Below are 20201 nucleotides of genomic sequence, written 5' to 3' on the forward strand. Positions count from 1 at the left end.
CTCCTGTCACACTGAGGCCGGAGGCTCGACACACAGTCACACACACACACTGGACACATCACAAACATCAGACTGAACTCGTGTGTGCGACTTCAACCTCTGCGTCGACAAACCGCACAAATCAAACACAACATAAACATCACTTATGAGACGACACAACGTCAACACAACATCAACACAACTCAGAACTCACACAAAATAAATACACTTTTAAACATTTGGCTGAATAATAAAAATAATAGTGGTTAAATGATGTTTTTTCCTCCCGTTCTCGCCGCGTCCGTGTCTTTAGTTCGTTAATATCGTTTAATTATGTGCGTGCGAAGCTGTAGTGTGCGACTTTTGTGTAACTCCTCGTTGTATCGGTGTCGCTCAGACTCTTTCTCTTTCATGCAGCAGCTGTTTGTATTTACAATAATGACTTTTTATGATTCAAATTCCCCCAGTGTCAGTGCCAAACACACACAGAGAGGGTCTGTCGACACGGCAACCGCCCGCACTTAACCTCCGCTTTGACCTCTGACCTCAGCGTGGAGACGAGGGCTGTAACTCCACCCCGCTCCTCCATCCCTCCCTTCCCCTCTTCCTTCCTCCCTTCCTTCCTCCGTTCCTCCCTCCCTTCCCCTCTTCCTTCCTCCCTCCCTTCCTTCCTCTCTTCATTCCGCTGTTCCTCTCTTCCTTCCTCCCTTCATTCCGCTGTTCCTCTCTTCCTTCCTCCCTCCCTTCCTTCCTCTCTTCATTCCGCTGTTCCTCTCTTCCTTCCTCCCTTCATTCCGCTGTTCCTCTTCCTTCCTCCCTTCCTTCCTCCCTTCCTTCCTCCCTTCCTTCCTCCGTTCCTCTCTCCCTCCCTCCCTTCCTCTCTTCCTTCCTCCCTCCCTTCCTCCTTCCCTTCCTCCCTCCCTTCCTTCCTCTCTTCCTTCCTCCCTTCCTTCCTCCGTTCCTCCCTTCCTCTCTTTCTTCCACCCTTCCTTCCTCCCTTCCTTCCTCCGTTCCTTCCTCCGTTCCTCTCTTCCTCCCTCTCTTCCTCCCTCCCTCTGTTCCTCTCTTCCTCCCTCCCTCCCTCCCTGTAGCTCGTTCATTTCCATCTTTGACACTTGCATAAACGACACAAACACAAACATTTAAAATGTTTTATTGATAAATGTGCATCACTGAATCGATCGTAATTGAATCGTGTGAATTTAAACTCACCCATGTGTCGTCTGCTTTAGGTGTTTCGGCCAAATGAGTCCCCGGGGAGCCGAAGCACTTTAAGAAGGTTCCGGGGCAGACCACTGGGGGTTAACGAGGAGGGGTGTCGTATATTTGAGCTTTGTGGGGAACGTGATTAGTTTTCACCGTTAAAACAATTAAAGTAAAACATAGAGCTGTATTTTAATTAACAACTTAAGTGAATAAATTATTACACTGGTTGATTGGAGCTAAATTTTAACGAGAGAATTGGATTTGGGAAAAACTTACCTGTTTTACAGAAATGGGCTCAGCCAATCAGGGAGGGGCTCTATAAAAGGAGGAAATCTCAGTGGCTACTTAAACTTTTTTCTTGTTTTTTTGTAATTTTTTTTGGTGAACAATAAACGATAAACGATAAACGCACTGGAGTCTGCTCTGTTCCTCTTTGAACCGCTAAAGTTGCCGTCGATTACTCTCCCGCTACGACAAAACCCGACGGACATCTTCCAATTTAGACGAACGAACTCTGTTTTTTTTCCCGTAGCTTGTGTTTTTTTTTCTACGTCCAGGCGCTCACACCCTCGTCCCCGCCGCCGCCGCCTCCGCTGACTTATCCCCACAAATATGCAGCGACTACAGCGCGGAGGCTAATTCATTCCAGATTTCCTCCTCCTCCTCCTCTTCCTCTCCTCCTCCTCCTCCTCCTCTGTTCGCTGTCACTGCCTCCTCTCATGTTTGGTCTCAAAGCCAAACCTTTGACTTTATGTGGCAGTAAAAGTACACAAAAGTACACAAAAGTACACGGCTGGACCTGGGGGGAACATGCAGTACTTTTAAACAACTCTTTTTAACAATTGCATCATGGGAGTTTTATTAATGAATGGAAACTGGGCTTACGTAACGTTTTCAGCTTGTTTTCGATACTATTCCTGTCACAATACGAGTTTTTTTACTTCATAATTATAAAGTACTAAATAAAGTACTTTTATGTCATAAGTACTTCGTTAAACGTGTATCGCAGTTTATGTCCAGTGTGTCTCTTATGTCCAGTGTGTCTCTTATGTCCAGTGTGTCTCTTATGTCCAGTGTGTGTCTTTCTTATGTCCAGTGTGTGTCTTGTGTGTCTCTTATGTCCAGTGTGTCTCTTATGTCCAGTGTGTGTCTTATGTCCATTGTGTGTCTTGTGTGTGTCTTATGTCCAGTGTGTCTTATGTCCAGTGTGTGTCTTTTATGTCCAGTGTGTGTCTTTTATGTCCAGTGTGTGTCTTTTATGTCCAGTGTGTGTCTTATGTCCATTGTGTGTCTTGTGTGTGTCTTATGTCCAGTGTGTCTTATGTCCAGTGTGTGTCTTATGTCCATTGTGTGTCTTGTGTGTGTCTTATGTCCAGTGTGTGTCTTATGTCCAGTGTGTGTCTTATGTCCAGTGTGTGTCTTTTATGTCCAGTGTGTGTCTTTTATGTCCAGTGTGTGTCTTATGTCCAGTGTGTCTTATGTCCATTGTGTGTCTTGTGTGTCTCTTATGTCCAGTGTTTCTTTCTTATGTCCAGTGTGTGTCTTATGTCCAGTGTGTGTCTTTTGTGTCTCTTATGTCCAGTGTGTGTCTTATGTCCAGTGTGTGTCTTTTGTGTCTCTTATGTCCAGTGTGTCTCTTATGTCCAGTGTGTCTCTTATGTCCAGTGTGTGTCTTATGTCCAGTGTGTGTCTTTTATGTCCAGTGTGTGTCTTTTATGTCCAGTGTGTGTCTTATGTCCAGTGTGTCTTATGTCCATTGTGTGTCTTGTGTGTCTCTTATGTCCAGTGTTTCTTTCTTATGTCCAGTGTGTGTCTTATGTCCAGTGTGTGTCTTTTGTGTCTCTTATGTCCAGTGTGTGTCTTATGTCCATTGTGTGTCTTGTGTGTCTCTTATGTCCATTGTGTGTCTTGTGTGTCTCTTATGTCCAGTGTGTGTCTTATGTCCATTGTGTGTCTTGTGTGTCTCTTATGTCCAGTGTGTCTCTTATGTCCAGTGTGTGTCTTATGTCCAGTGTGTGTGTCTCTTATGTCCAGTGTGTCTCTTATGTCCATTGTGTGTCTTATGTCCAGTGTGTCTCTTATGTCCAGTGTGTGTCTTATGTCCAGTGTGTGTGTCTCTTATGTCCAGTGTGTCTCTTATGTCCAGTGTGTCTCTTATGTCCAGTGTGTGTCTTATGTCCAGTGTGTGTGTCTCTTATGTCCAGTGTGTCTCTTATGTCCATTGTGTGTCTCTTATGTCCAGTGCGTTTCTTTCTTATGTCCATTGTGTGTCTCGTGTCCATTTTCCTCTGTCTTTGTCTCGTCCCCGTCGCTGCAGAGACAGAACATTGTAAATACTGACGTTTTCTGAGGCTTCGTTTCATTTTCCTCCTGAACATCAGCAGATGTTTCTCAAACAGAAGAACAAACTCACTCAGTTTACTCTCAAAAAACTCTAAAGTCTGACCTTTTAATCCATGTGTTGACGCCGTTTTGAAGCTTTCACTGGTTTGTTCACGTTTCCTCCTCATTTTACACAGATCCGACTCGGCGTGAGACTCGCCCGCAGAGACAAACTCATATTTTAAGTCGAACTCTTGGCGTTATCTGTTAAATTTCACTTTATTTTTCTCTTCTTGTGGCTCCTCAGACTTCAACACTTACTTGTTTTTGGCTCATTTTCGGTCGTTTGTGGCTCTACTTTTGCGCGTCGTGTCTGATTTTGTCACGCGTGTCACAGATTTAACGTCCTCGCCGTTACATTGAACAGATTTCTGTGACAATTTCCCATCAGAACTTTAATTACACACGTACGGACAAGTTACGTGGAAAAAGATGAACCACTGATAAGTTATTTACCGTTTCCATGGAGTCGTTTACTGTTTTTTTTGTTCATTTTTCTGTTTGTGTTGTATTTTAAAAAAGGACCTATTGGATTTGTTTGTATAAATAAAGATAAAGAACAAAAATGAATAATAGTTTAACGCTGCGCTGCAGAAAACATCGGTAGAATCGGGAGATATCGTACCCGTCGCCCGTAAAGTTACACAGCGCGGCTTTAAAGGTCAAAAAGCGGCGTGTAATCCTCCGTTTTACCTCCCTCTTGAACCACAAAGCTAATCTGCGTCTTCTTTTTTAATTTTATAGATCATCTCCGGCGTTATTGTTAGAACTAATATAAGCGTGTAAATAATCGGCAGCCAGCGGAGGATTTACTGGATTTGATAAACGGACGACGGCAATTAAAACGCGCAGCAGAAGTTGTAAACCTAATCTGTTCTGGGCCTAATAAAAACTATATGAGTGAGGGAGGCCCCGGTGCATGCTGGGAGCTTTGTGATATGTTTGATTTAAAATGTGCCACTTCTTTTTTACTGTTGTTTAAATGTGACGGCGATGACGGGAGGGATCGGTTCTGGATTAAACTCGTCAGGTCGTTTCGGGCGGCGTCGGGTTTACACGTGTAGAGATAAAACATTTCCTCAATATATAAACTTTAAAACTATTAAACGCAAACATAATAAGTAGTTCGTTAACCGTTTAAGGACTGAGCGCACACCATGGGTCAGTACAGCTCACCTAGACTTTTATATTTTTGTTAGCCATAAAAATCATATTAAAGGAAGTATCAGAATTTACTGCATTTTTTCACACATCTATTTCTATTTTACACTTTCATCCATATTTTTTCTTGACTGGGAAAATCCCCGCAGCCCCGTGCTCTCATTCGTCACCTTCGCGTAGCAACAGAGGCAGATTACCGTAACTGACAGAAAAATATTTAAATAGCCCCGTGCCTCCGCTTTGAGACGCCGTTTGAATTTACTCAAGAGCACGACTGGTTGCGGAGTTACGCTGCTGGAAAGTCCACATCCGCGCTCTGTCGGCGACCATAGCCTTCGACGCTATAGGGTTAAACAGAGAAGTGCACTTTTTCCTCTATATCCCCAAAAAATACTCAGTCTAATTAGGATTTAATAATCAAGCAGATGCTGATGTGACCGGTGGACGTCTGCGTTGTGTTGTGCGGGCGGCGATGTGTTCAGGAGCCACGGGACACAGCGGGAACTTTTGGAGTTTTAATCTGTTCCATAAAAAGTATAAAACTTTGTCAACATGAGCCGCTACACGTCGGTCCAGCCAGAAGAAAATGGACGATATCAACATCTCCCCCCGCACAAAAACAACAAAACAGCACAGGAGCTCAGTATGAACTTAAATACAAATAAAATATAATCACAGATGGAAACAAAAGTAAAGATAATTAATAAAAGAGGACACTTTAACATAGGGATCACAATAAATGACTGACCTCTTCCCAAAACTGATTCGCAAAGGGACGAGGCGGGAGTCAAACCCTGAATTTATACTAGAGCAAGACGAAGGCACAAGAAGAAGAAAGAAAAACACAGAAGAAGCAGCTGCAGGACCAAAGTAATTATACGTTAATTATACAAACATATATATGAACCGTTACACTTAGATTAAATTAAAGTTACGCAACAAATCAAAAATAATCGTAGCTCCAGTTAAAACAAAATGGAACCATGTAGCTGAATTAGCGTTCAAGCAAAAAGTTATAAAAAGTGGACAAAATTTGGTTGGAAAAGCAAAATAAAACAATGCTCCTGGTAAATTTATTGTTATTTACAATTCGGCTTTACCGTAACTTAAGTTAGTTCTGTAATTAAATCAAAATGAGCGATGTTTTAAGAAACTCTAAGCGCTAGTAAACATAAAGCTCTGGGGAGTTTGGAATGGGAACAGAACAAAACGATGAGTGTCATTTAAACAACAGAAACGCCACCGCTAATTTCAAAATTCAACGCCGAGGAGACAGGGACGTGACCTCTGTGACCTCTGCGACCTCTGTGACCCCCCGCAACGTAAAGGCAGAGGGGGCCGCAGCACAGGAAGCGGCATCCACAATAAAAGACTTCAGGAAGCGCGGGTTACACGCTGGCAGCTTCATCAAACGGGTCGGGTCTGTGGAGGTGGAGGAGCAGAGGGCAGGAGCCAGACGAGTGTTTGTTGTTTAATGATCAGGAGGTGAAGCACTCCGCTCAATAGGGCTGTAAAAAATATCAATATCCACGTGCAACTTCACGCTAAAACTTTAATAAAACTACATTTAAGCAAGTACAGACGCACAAAGTCACACACGCAGGGTTAAAACTCGACCGATATGGAGTTTTTTTCCATCCAGAGCAACGGATTTTGATTATTTTGCGGGTTTGCGTCGCACTTCCTTTGTGAAAACACGGTTGTAAAATGATATAATTGAATATATTTGCAAATCTGATCTGTGGAGAACGAAGCAGCGTCACAAAAAAAACAAAAAACGTGTGGTGTATGTGAGAAAAAAAACAAAAAAAAACTGTAGTAATAAATAATAAAATAATAAATGCATGATAGAACAGTTTAATGCCACACTCTGGGATGTTTTTCTTTGCTTTCGCTGAAACACACTGCAACAACTTTACATTTTAAGCATTTATTGGTGTGTAATGAATGGAATGAAACACAACTGTGCCTCATTAAGTTAAAAAAAAATGTCTAAAAAAATCCGTCTCTCGTTTTTCCGTCATTTCGCAAATAGAAATAATTTTGTTAATCCTAATTGACGTAAAACAGGAAAAGTTTAGCCTGATTTCACGTCAGACGATGAGGAAAAAAAGCAAATATATAATAAACTCGACCGATATGTTGTTGTTTTTTCATCCAGAGCAACAAATTTTGATCATTTTCCACAAATTATGTCGTTTTAATCAACTACAAACTCCCCCCAAAGCCCGTTTTTACAACTTATAACAGAGCTGTGGTCACGTTTGTGCAGTGATTTCTTTGTATTTAAGTGTTAATATTTGTGCGTGCTGTGTTTTTTACACGGCGGATCAACCCAAACCAAATAACGGCCGATGCTGGAGATTTAAATCCAACAGCCGATGCGCTAAAACGGCTAAATATTGTCCTGAAATGTGTCTCTACCAAGTGAACAAGTGAACGTTTCCTGAGTAGTTTGATAATTGTGTTGGTCTGTGGCAGAACTAGTGTAAAGTCACATAAAATAAAAGAATCTGTTTGTGTTTTATGTTAAAAAAAATGATATTCTGCTGTCGAAAATCATGATTTTTGTATTAAATCATTGGGTTATTGACTTTAAATTGGACTCGCGCGACTAAATGTGACTATTTTTTTGTAAATTGTCCATTAAAATTGGACTATTTCTTTATTTTAAACCTGCAAAAAACACCAACCGACGTGATTTGACTGAACGTGCTGATCGAATCCAAACAAAACATATCGAAACGTCGCTCGTGTCTTAACCTGGCGCTGAAGCATGTAGCGTTGGACGGTGTTAGCTGACGTGTGCGGCGGCGGCGGCGTTCACACATGAGCGGCTAACAGGCACAGACAGATGTTATGTCCACATGCTGCAGGTGTCACATAATCGAGCCTCAAAACAGCCCTCACCTGATCCCCCCGTTTAACCATGTGTAAAGGAATCCACTTTGTTCGCCGTGAGAACCGCGCGAGGACGACGCCTGGAAGTGCACGGAAAACCCCCGATATCTGCGGAAAAACTCGCACGAGAAACTACAGCGGGTTTGCGTCGCACTTCCTTTGTGAAAACACGGTTGTAAAATAATATAATTGAATAGATTTGCAAGTCTGATCTGTGGAGAACGAAGCAGCGTCACAAAAAAAACAAAAAACGTGTGGTGTATATGAGAAAAAAACAAAAAAACTGTAGTAATAAATGATAAAATAATAATAAATGCATGATAGAACAGTTTAATGCCACACTCTGGAATGTTTTTCTTTGCTTTCGCTGAAACATACTGCAACAACTTTACATTTTAAGCATTTATTGGTGTGTAATGAATGGAATGAAACACAACTGTGCCTCATTAAGTAAAAAAAAAAAAAAAAGTCTAAAAAAATCCGTCTCTCATTTTTCTGTCATTTCGCAAATAGAAATAATTTTGTTAATCCTAATTGACCTAAAACAGGAAAAGTTTAGCCTGATTTCACGTCAGACGGTGAGGAAAAAAAGCAAATATATAATAAAATAATAAACGCATGACAGAAGAGTTTAATGCCGTGCTCATACAACTTTACATTTTAAGGATTTATTGGCGTGTAATGAAGGGAATGAAACAGAAACATGCAGAACGTGCCTCGTTAAGTCATAAAAAAATGTCTAAAAAAAAATCCGTCTGCCATTTTTCTGTCGTTTCGCAAATAGAAATAATTTTGTTAATCCTAATTGACCTAAAACAGGAAAAGTTCAGCCTGATTTCACGTCAGACGTTGAGTAAAAAAAAGCAAATGTTTCTGTAAAAGGTCTGGTTTCCACTGTATTTTCCGACGTGACTCGTGTTACTCGGCTCCTGGTGTAAAACTCCAGAGTGTGGCTTTTACCTGGCGCCCTGTACCTGAGCGCTGAGCTGCTGCGTCGACTCTGGCTCGGTTCCAGGAGACGACTGCACATGATTACGACACAGACACACCATGACAGTGCACGGCTCCCCCTGCAGCAGGTGGAGGCTTTAAGGCTTTAGGCAAATCCCTGCAGGTTTCTCCCTCGCACTTTCCCTTTGTGAGACGCAGATGAAAGCTAAAAAAAAAAGTGTATAAAGTGTGCACTGTACAGAGAGACCTTTAAGAAACACAGACATCTAATAAACTCCATAATTAACACTCGTATCGACTCGGGATAATAACGAAACAGCAGCGCGCGATGCTCAGAATCATCAATACTTCAGAGTCCACTATAATTATTGTGTTTGCTGAGTCTGCGGTTCTATTCTCTGAGGGACTCGCCTTTCATTTTCTGCTCTGACGTCCGCACACCTCTGTTTGCGCCTCGTGTTTTCCAATAATTCATTTGAAATAACAGCCTCAAACTGTAAATAATCAAACAGTGACGCGTTCCTCGTCGTTAGAATCGGGTTTTGTGCGTTTAAAGAGGATTTTAAAGAGGATAATGTCGCAAAGATACACGCAGGGTCGAAAATCAGATGTTAAACAAAAGTCAGACTAATATTTAAACTATATACTCGTTTATTTGAGCTTTTCTGAACAGTTTTAGTTTGTATTTGCACAGTTATAAGACCTTGTGGTGACATAAAGACAGTACTGTTACTTTATGTTCAAGTTCTGTAGCATTTTATATATTTTTTTTAAGTTTATCCCTCATTATCTACCATCGAGTTTGACATTTTACTATCATTACGTGTCCTTAGTTGCTATTTAAGGCGTGTGATCAAACGTGGCATGATAATATTTACGTGCGGTCGTGTTTTTCTCCATCTGTCACGTCAATAATCTCGCCCCGTCCCTTAAGCCGCTCCAGCTGAGCGCGCTCCTGCAGCGGCGCCTCTGCTCTCACACGCAGAGGATGAGCTAATTAGTGAAGTGCTACAGTGGCCCGTATGAAGTCACGCAGCCGCACGTTTACCGCGAGCTCCGCTATCGATCCCGGAACGAACCGACAAATGAGCGAGAGGCGGAAGGCGACGTGCACGAAGGGTCATCTGCGCCGGACACATGTGCAGGAATCACACCTGAGGAGATCAATACCAGCTTTGTGTGGCTTATGGGTAATGTAGAGGACAGTGGTCACGCCCCCTAGTGGACGGTGGAGAGTAATGTATCACAGGACAGAGGTGGACGAGGAGAGAGAGGACGTACAGTATCACAGAGAGACACAGGACAGTATCACAGAGAGGAAGAGACGCAGGACAGTATCACAGAGAGACACAGGACAGTGTCACAGAGAGGGAGAGACACAGGACAGTATCAGGGGACAGAGGGAGAGTCTCCGGTGACGACCCAGTTCCATCACTGCCTGTTTGTGTTTGGGACTCGCTGCTTCAGAGTCTGTGGCACGAGGGCAGGACCAGGAAGGTTAGAGGAAATAATGAAATGCACTGGTGATGTTACAGTGTGTTACAGTCAGACACACACAGACACACACACACAGACACACACACACACACACCCCCACAGACACACACACACACACACAGACACACACACAGCGCCGCGTGCTGCTGCACAGGTTTGTGATGATTCTGATGATTTGATGCCTGATGTTCCTCTCACATGTTTGGGGAAAGAGAAAATCAAAAATAACACTGGGCCATTAGTTTTGTGCGCACACACCAGAGTGTTTTACTCTAACACCTCATCAGCAAACGCACATCTGCAAGTTCAGACGCACAACTTTTACTTTAGTCATGTGTAATTTGAACTGTTCTATATTATTTTTTAAATAAGATAAAAAGAACAAACAGATTCATATTTGAGGCGACACTTTCATTTTGCAGATATTTTCTGCTTTAATATTGAATAAAAAGCTTTTGTTTAAAGACGTCTATTTTTATCATCAAACCATTTACAAACACAAGGAACGTGTTTCAGTTCAGTCATGTGACCATCACCGGACCATGTGACCATCACGGACCATGTGACCATCACGGACCATGTGACCATCACCGGACCATGTGACCATCACTGGAGTGTGAGGAGAGACTAGTGCATGTGTGTGTGTATGTGTGTGTGCACATACACATGCATGTGTATGTGTGTGCACATGTATGTGCATCTGTACATGCATGTGCACGTGCAATCATATATGTACGTGCATGTGTATGTGCACATGTACATACACATACATGTGCAGTGCTCTCTCCTGGGCTGTGCTCCTCCTGAACAGCAGTAAACATGCTCCTCCTGTAAACGTGTGTGCTCCTGCTCCTCCTCCTCCTCCTCCTCCTCTTCCTCCTCTTCCTCCTCCTCCTCTTCCTCCTCTTCCTCCTCCTCCTCCTCCTCCTCTTCCTCCTCCTCCTCCTCCTCTTCCTCCTCTTCCTCCTCTTCCTCCTCTTCCTCCTCCTCCTCCTCCTCCTCTTCCTCCTCCTCCTCCTCCTCTTCCTCCTCCTCCTCCTCCTCCTCCTCTTCCAGCAGTAAACTCCACAGATGCGGCCGTGACACTTTCCTGGTTGTTTCGCAGACGCTCAGAGGGACGTCCGTCCTGTTCAGACTCTGCTTCACTGCAACAGTCAAATATTATTATATTTATTTATTCTGGATGTATTTTTAAGCCCTGTGTTTTTGGAACGCAGCACCTCAGTAATCACAGAAAATAATTGTCAATATCAAATGCACGACTGATCCGGCTCACTCTTTATAAACCAAAAAATAATTTGTTTATCCAAAACAGTGTATAAATAAATAAGCCGCACTATTTTTGCCTTTTGGCTGGTGTTGAGAGGGAGATGTGAGGCGGCGTGTCAGCGGCACAGCTCTGGTCTTAATGGGGGGTCAGGATCCCACAGAGGCAGCAGATCTGTGCTCTGTACAAAACAAATGAAGACAGGTCGCTGTGATTGGCAGCGCGTTGGATGGAGGGAGCGGTGGAGAGAGCGGAGGAGAAAAAAAGTTGGTGGTGTTTTAAATAAAGAGACAGATACCGAGACAGTGGATTGGTAATGAGATGGATTTTTTTTTTTTTTGTTATAGAGACTTGGCATTCTGCTCATGATGCCCACTCACCAGCCTTCTCCCTCTCCTCCTCCTCCTCCTCCTCCTCCTCCTCTCCTCCTCCTCCTCCTCCTCTCTCCTGCACTGGCTGAGGCTCGCTTCCTGTCTGCGCCCCGAAGCAGCAGTAAATGAGGGTTGGTGGGAGAGGGAAGGGAGGGATGGAGGGGGGTAGAGGAGAAGAAGAAGAAGAGAGAAGAGGAGGAGGTGTAGTAGTGTGCGTTTGTGTGTGTGTGTGTGTGTGTGGAGGTAGGGGAGGAAGGGAGGGAGGGGGGGTTAAGGGAACGGGAGGGACCAGTGTGTGTTGAAATTGAATGCCAGGGCACCATGTTCTCACCGCCAGCGTTTCCATGGCGACGGGGTAATTCTGGCGAGTAAGGAAATTTCATTCAGTGGTACGAAGAAAAAGAAGAAGAAGAAGAAAAAGAAGGAGACAAAAATAGGGAGGAGAGTATCAACAAAGCAACAAAGGGAAGATATAAAGAAGAGTGTATAAAGCGTAGAGGGAGGGGGGTCCTGTCGCCCATCCCCCCCCCCCCCGGCAATCTGCGCCAAACCACTCGTCTTTCCCTGATATCCGTCGCTCCCTCCGTGCCGCGATGATGCTCCTCGGGTTTGTTTGTATTTTACCTCCCCGTGAGCAAACACCCGCCCACAATCCCACTGTTTTTTTTTTCTCCTCCCAGATGCCCCGCAGGTATTCGCCAAAGAACAAAGAGATACAGAGGCGCGTACGAGAGCGGCGACGGGCGTGAGGTCGCGGGGTTAAAGAAATCAGAGGGGTTTGTTTACAAGGCGGCGGCGGCGGCGGCAGCACGTGGGGCCGCTGACGTACGACCGTGACTTTACAGACGCCGCTCTCGACCTTTTTTCAGGTTTTGCCGTGAAGTTGAAAGCGGGCGGGGGGGGGAGTGTGTGCGGTGGCGTAGGGGTTGGCGGCGCGGGAACCTGAGCGCGGCGGCGTTTTGTGCGTCAGCCCGGGCAAATAAAGGCACACGCGGGAACTGTGGCTAAGTGGAGCTGACAAGTGCATGGGGTTTGACTGGGCCAACCTGACAGCTGTACGGCCAGCGCTCTCTCCGCACGCACAAACACACACACGATGACACTACGCACACACACACGATGACACTACGCACACACACACACACGGGATTTTAATATAACACACAGATTTATTTACTGTACGATTGATTTGTGTTTGACTCCACAGTAAAGTGCGTAACTGTAACTTACGACAAAAACACGTTGCGTTTATCCATTTGAGCGGTGTGTGTGTGTGTGTGTGTGTGTGTGTGTTTTTTGTGGTTTGTAAAGGCAAAAATGGTAAAAGTTTTTTTTTTTTTTAGATTTTTGGTCAAGAATTGTCATAATCAGACGCTTCATTTTATTGAACTGGAAAAAAAAAAAAGTCTTCTGAGAGACATAACACACTGCTTAATAATAATAATAATAAATCCTCATCTGGCAGCATTTTATTGATTATTTTATTAATAGATAAATATTGAGACAGTCCTATGTGTGTATAAAAATAAATATGTGAATATATTTGTATGTGTATGAATATATGTATGCGTATGTGAAGGTATTTGTTTTTCCTTTTTAAAAATTATTATTGTATTTTATTTATTTATGTATTATCATTATTATTTTATTTATTATTATTTTTTTAATTTTATATCATTATTATTATTTTTTTCTTTTTATTATATTTTTTGTTGTATTTATTTATGTATTATTTTTTATTTATATTATTATTATTTTATCATTATTGCTATTTTTATTTATGTATTATTATTTTATTTATTTATATTATTATTATTATTTTATCATTCTTATTATTTTTTATTTATTTATGTATTATTATTTTATTTATTTATATTATTATTTTATCATTATTATTATTATATATTTCTTTAATTTATGTACTATTATTATTTTATTTTTATTTTTATTATTTTTTGGTTTGTTCTATATTTCAAAAACATAATAATTTAAAAAAAGAGTATTGTCATAATAATAATATAACAGACAGGTAAAATGGTGTAATTGCCAAAAACTAAAGTAAAGACTCAAATCAAAGGCAGAGACTGTTTTGGGGAAACTATTACTCAAGTAAAAGTAACTGTAAAAGTAACTGTAACTGTAAGAGTAATTGTAACTGAGTAACTGAACAAAACGTCTGATTCAACAATTCATCTGAAGAAGAAACATGTTCATATGATTTAATATTTTCAAACTCTTGTGTCACTTTAGTCAGAAAACGAGAAAATTGATCAAAACTTTTACTCGAGTAAGAATAACATACATTACTCGAGTAAAAGAGTAAAAGTGGCGTCTCTGAGCAGCACATTTTTATTTCAAAAGCTCCGACAGAAACACGAGACGCGACACACGTTTTATCTGGAATGAAACGTTTTCCAGTCAGAGCCGAAGACGCCGCGAATCGTCTTCACTTTCGCGACTTTGCGTCCGGTGACAGATTTAACTTTTACCTTTTTTACTTTTTCACCGTCACGTTTAAAAAATCTGTTACAAATCTGTTAAAAATCTTACACTGACATTAGAAAAACCGTCTCATCAAACCGTTTCCCCCGACGCGCCGTTTTTGTGCGTCAATATTTCCAGATTCCGCCTTAAACGTTCCTTCTCCGTCGCGTTTTCGGCGCTAAACAAACGCACAAGATCGACACAAATACTTAAAGCGCTCATTACTGTCACGCCGCTGTTGTGATGGTGACGTTTCCGTGTTTGTCGTGTCGTTTAAAGTTGTGTCTTTGTGTGTTTTCGCAGTGGCTGAAGAGGGACTGTGGGAGTGCGGACTGTCCTACGAGTGCCGGACCCTCCTGTTCAAGGCCGTACACAACCTGCTGGAAAGGTACGGACGCACAAACACACACACCCGGCCGAGTATACGCGAGTACTTCATGTTGTGTAACTGTTTAGGCTCAAACGTACAGGATATACTGTGTGTGTAAAGGTGAAACTGTATTTTTTTTAACAGTTATTCTCTATGTTTTTGTCTGTAAAACCCCTCACCACACACTTTATACACTTTTCTCACACAGGCGTTAACATTTTCTCACTTTTCTCTCTCGTTTAAACTCTCTCAAAGTTCAAACCTTCGTCGATTTTTTTAGAGAAATAAAAATATAAACGCTTTCCTGTAAAGTTATTCCTCACTTTCTCGCTGTTTCACGGATTTTTTTGTGTAATTTTGCATGTTTTTATTTCTAGCGTATGACTGTGCATCGTGTCGTGCGTCCTGATTGGCTGTTGGACTGTAGACCATTGTGTTCTGCGTCCTGATTGGCTGTTGGACTGTAGACCATTGTGTCGTGCGTCCTGATTGGCTGTTGGACTGTAGACCATTGTGTCGTGCGTCCTGATTGGCTGTTGGACTGTAGACCATTGTGTCGTGCGTCCTGATTGGCTGTTGGACTGTAGACCATTGTGTCGTGCGTCCTGATTGGCTGTTGGACTGTAGACCATTGTGTCGTGCGTCCTGATTGGCTGTTGGACTGTAGACCATTGTGTCGTGCGTCCTGATTGGCTGTTGGACTGTAGACCATTGTCCATCAGTCTCCTCCGTGCCGTGTCTCCTGTCCAGTACAGAATGTGTTCAGACAAATTTACATAAACGTTGGATCGCAGTGTGACTCTGAAGTGCTGTACGTTTGCAATTTGTTTTCTCCCCGACAAAACCCACAATGTCGATGAAACGTTCTGCACCGACAAAGACGCCTACGGTCGCTGCCAAAAGGTCGAGGAAGACGCTAACCAACGCGGAAAAAGTTGGACTTCTGGACACGCTGAGGGAAGGTAGAAGCTCCGCGGCTGTAGGGGGCGACATCACGGAATAAATGAATCTTCAAGGAGGAAAATAACGTGGTTTTGTTCTATAAAACTGTACTTATTTTTTTAAATCTACAAAGGTTTGAACTTTGAGAGAGTTTAAACGAGAGAGAAATGTGAGAAAATGTTAACGCCTGTGTGAGAAAAAGAAAAAGAAAGACAAGAAAGAGAAAAAAGAAAGAAAAGGAAAAAAGAAAGAAAAAAGAAAGAGAAAAAAAGAAATAAAGAAGAAAGAGAAAAAGAAAGAAAAAGAAAGAAAGAAAAAAGAAAGAAAAAGAAAGAAAGAAAAAAGAAAAAATAAAGAAAAAGAAAGAGAAAAAAGAAATAAAGAAAAAAGAGAAAAAGAAAGAAAAAGAAAGAAAATGAAAGAAAGAAAAAGAAAGAGAGAGAAAAAGGAAGACAAAGGAAGAGTGTGTGAGAAAAGTGTATAAAGTGTGTGGTGAGGGGTTTTACAGACAAAAACATAAAAAATAAAGCTGATATTTCGCAGATTTCACTTATTACGGGTTATTTTTTGAGCGTGACCCTCACGATAAACCAAGGACCAGTGTCGGTGCAGAACGTTTCATCGACATTGTGCGTTTTGTCGGGGAGAAAACAAATTGCAAACACACAGCACTTCAGAGTCACACTGAGATCCAACGTTTATGTAAATTTGTCTGAACACATTCTCCTACAACGTTTTGTCCAGTTACAGATTTTACAACATTTTAACAACAGTAAATAGATTTTCTTGCGTTAAACGTCATTGACTCTTGTTTTATGTTCTTGAAATGAAGATAAATGAGGAAAAAATGACAAAAAGAAACACTTTTTTTCTTAAACAACACAATAAAAGTAAAAGAAGAACATGGTAGCAGCAGCTCTCAGTGTTAAAAATGTGTTTTAATACGTCACATTTTGTATTTTATTTAATTTTAACTTGAGACTAAGAGAACAGAGTGGACAGATTTGGAACGCACGGCAATTAATTGTATTTTTGATTACAAGTTTTTTATAATCGAAAAGAGAAATGGCCTTAACTGATTTTAAATTCGACTAATTTTAAAGCCACAGTACATTTAAATCTGCTTTTTTAACACAGATTTGAATGTTTTTTCCTCCTTTTTGCAGAGATTATAATTTATCGTAAACAAATGCGGCGACGACGCAGCGCTAAAATAAACAATAATATCGTTTATCGTGATAAAAACGGACGACAATAATAATAATAATCATACGCGGGTCATTTTATTCGCCGTTTTATCACCAGAATGCGCAGAAAAAATGACTTATCCACAGGGACAAAAGGGTCTGTTGTCCGGAGCAGAAGGGTTTTAGGGGGCCCACAATTGAACCCAGGGGGGCCCCATGTTGGACTTTTTACCCCGGGCCCCCAAATTCCTGCTGACGTCCCTGCTCAACCATAATATTCTAGTTAAAGTTATAATTTTTCATCTCCGTAACAGCATAAATCGTCCCCCAGCTGCTTCTAACTGCCCGTTCTTCAGTCCAATCCACTTTATATTTCACAAACAAATGCAGTTTCCAAAATACATTATAAATAAAAACAATAAATAAAAAAAAATAGAATCAAATAGCAAAATTTAAATAATAAATATGTATATAAAAGCAATAAAACAATTACCAGTAAAATCAAATAAAACAAGCAAATAAAATCAATAGGAACAAATCAATAAAAGACAAAAGAGGATCATACGAGACTTAAAAGCTGTTTTTTTTAACGTGAGGAGGCGGAACATTCCAGAGCTTTGGACCGGCCACAGAAAAGTCTCCGTCTCCTCTGGTTTTAAGTCTCGTCTTCGGCGCCGCGAGCTGGAGCTGGACCTCGGACCTCAGTGTGTGCGATAAATGTGGATGAGGCCCGTTCAAAGCTTTAAAAACAAAACAATAAAATCTTAAAATCAATTCTAAAATGAACAGGGAGCCAGTGCAAAGACGCAAGAATTGGAGCGATGTGTTGATGTTTTTTATTTCCCGTTAAAAGTCGGACAGCGGCGTTTGCGTTTTGGTTAATTCCTACGTAAAGCGCATTTTCGTCTTCTGCATAAATAAATCACCCTGAACGTTAATCACCGATTGACCAACGCTACACGCTACTTCGTTCGCAGCTTCACCTTAATGAAATTATAACCCGAGAGGTGAATCGGCGACTCGAGTGGCCAAAAGCTCCCGCGCTCTAAGTCGGCGCCATCTGCCAAACGAAGCGGCGCATATTTGCTCTATTAAGTTAAGCGTCGCTGATCATCAGAGGGGGCAGGACAAATTAACCTTCCTCTTACCTTGGAGCGAACTTCTGTCGGAGCGCCGGGTTTCAGCTCGGGGGACGTCACCAAACATCACGTCCCGTTCGTCGAGAGCGCCACCGTTTAGCGCCGATGTTTGTGGTACTTAAACGGACGAACGAGAAAAGAAAAGTTTATCTGTGAAGCTCAGTCTGTACAAAGTCATTCAAAGTGTTTTAAATAATAATATAAACGTAAATAATTATCATGAAATTGACTTTAAAAGAGCAGAGCTGGTGTTTTTTTTAACTCAAACTCACTGCTGTTGTGTCTTTGACCTTTGACCTTTAGTGTTTGGAGAAGTCTGTCAATACAAAGACACGACATGACTATAATTATTAATATGAAATAAATATGAAGTGTTTATTTTAGCAGAAATGAGTGAGATTTTGGATCATAAAAAGAACAGAATCTTTACGTCGTAATGTGGTGAAGTTCAGGATTTTCATTCGTTTCAGTAAATTATGACGATTATGTTCAGTTTAAAGTTTTAATGTGAAAGTTGAGAAATGTTTTAAAGTCTGAAGTTTCACTCGTCTTATTCTTCTGTTTCTTTCGTCTTATTCCTCTGTTTCTTTCGTCTTATTCCTCTGTTTCTTTCGTCTTATTCCTCTGTTTCTTTCGTCTTATTCTTCTGTTTCTTTCGTCTTATTCTTCTGTTTCTTTTGTCTTATTCTTCTGTTTCTTTCGTCTTATTCTTCTGTTTCTTTCGTCTTATTCCTCTGTTTCTTTCGTCTTATTTTTTTGTTTCTTTCGTCTTATTCCTGTTTCTTTCGTCTTATTCCTCTGTTTCTTTCGTCTTATTCCTCTGTTTCTTTCGTCTTATTCCTCTGTTTCTTTCGTCTTATTCTTCTGTTTCTTTCGTCTTATTCTTCTGTTTCTTTTGTCTTATTCTTCTGTTTCTTTCGTCTTATTCTTCTGTTTCTTTCGTCTTATTCCTCTGTTTCTTTCGTCTTATTTTTTTGTTTCTTTCGTCTTATTCCTGTTTCTTTCGTCTTATTCCTCTGTTTCTTTCGTCTTATTCCTCTGTTTCTTTCGTCTTATTCCTCTGTTTCTTTCGTCTTATTCTTCTGTTTCTTTCGTCTTATTCTTCTGTTTCTTTTGTCTTATTCTTCTGTTTCTTTCGTCTTATTCTTCTGTTTCTTTCGTCTTATTCCTCTGTTTCTTTCGTCTTATTTTTTTGTTTCTTTCGTCTTATTCCTGTTTCTTTCGTCTTATTCCTCTGTTTCTTTCGTCTTATTCCTCTGTTTCTTTCGTCTTATTCTTCTGTTTCTTTCGTCTTATTCCTCTGTTTCTTTCGTCTTATTCTTCTGTTTCTTTCGTCTTATTCTTCTGTTTCTTTTGTCTTATTCTTCTGTTTCTTTCGTCTTATTCTTCTGTTTCTTTCGTCTTATTCCTCTGTTTCTTTCGTCTTATTCTTCTGTTTCTTTCATCTTATTCTTCTGTTTCTTTTATCTTATTCTTTTTCTTATTCTTTTTTTCTGCAGATGTTTGATGGACAAAGGTTTTGTGAGAATCGGGAAATGGTTTTTCAAACCCCACGAACTCGAGGAAAAACCAGTGGGAAACAGGTGAGACACACACACATACACACACACACACAACATGTGAGACACACACATATACACACACACACACAACATGTGAGACACACACATATATACACACACAAACACACCCCAGGTGAGACACACACATATACACACACACACACAACAGGTGAGACACACACACAACAGGTGAGAGTCGCACGTACACAAACACACACATAAATATACAACAGGTGAGTGAGTCACACACGCATGTACACAGACAAACTAACATGCACATACAAAAACACACAACAGGTCTCACGCACAAGCACACACAGACACACACACCCCCACACACAAACACACACACACACTCCCGATGCACCAGAGCAAATATAAAACTGTTTTTAAAGAAAAATCAACTCAGTTTATAAAGAAAAAATGTTTTAGATTTTTACAGTTTGTCCCGACACGACACAGTTTGAGGATACGACTGAAGAAAATAGATAGTCCTGGTTTAGTCCTGGTTTAGTCCTGGTTTAGTCCTGGTTTAGTCCTGGTTTAGTCCTGGTTTAGTCCATGTGCAGACTCAGTGTTTGTTGCCTAAACCTTGTCCCGTTTAAATCATGTTTGTGCGTGTCTGTGTGTGTCTGTGCGTGTTTGTTCGTGCTTGTGCGTGTTTTGTCCGTGTTTGTGCGTGTTTTGTGCGTGTTTTGTGCGTGTTTGTGCGTGTTTTGTGCGTGTTTGTGCGTGTTTTGTGCGTGTTTGTGAGTGTCTGTGCGTGTTTTGTATGCGTTTGTGCGTGTTTGTGCATGTTTGT

The 20201-nt window shown here is 41.2% G+C and overlaps 2 protein-coding genes across 3 annotated transcripts in view; both read left to right on the forward strand.

Annotated features, from left to right (window-relative positions):
* The window catches only part of mtfp1 (mitochondrial fission process 1), a 195816-nt gene that overhangs the window by 72599 nt on the left and 103016 nt on the right, over positions 1-20201 (forward strand). The gene's annotated exons all lie outside the window — the stretch shown is intronic.
* Positions 1-20201, forward strand: part of LOC117391698 (mediator of RNA polymerase II transcription subunit 13-like) — a 100261-nt gene that overhangs the window by 51517 nt on the left and 28543 nt on the right. For both annotated transcript variants that reach the window (XM_033989578.2, XM_055231870.1), the window contains exons 3-4: positions 14503-14587; positions 19337-19420. In XM_033989578.2, the coding sequence (XP_033845469.1) occupies positions 14503-14587; positions 19337-19420 (169 nt within the window). The remainder of the gene's footprint in view (positions 1-14502; positions 14588-19336; positions 19421-20201) is intronic.

This window comes from Periophthalmus magnuspinnatus, chromosome 23 (genome assembly GCF_009829125.3).
Source record: "Periophthalmus magnuspinnatus isolate fPerMag1 chromosome 23, fPerMag1.2.pri, whole genome shotgun sequence".
Taxonomy (NCBI): Eukaryota; Metazoa; Chordata; class Actinopteri; order Gobiiformes; family Gobiidae; genus Periophthalmus; species Periophthalmus magnuspinnatus.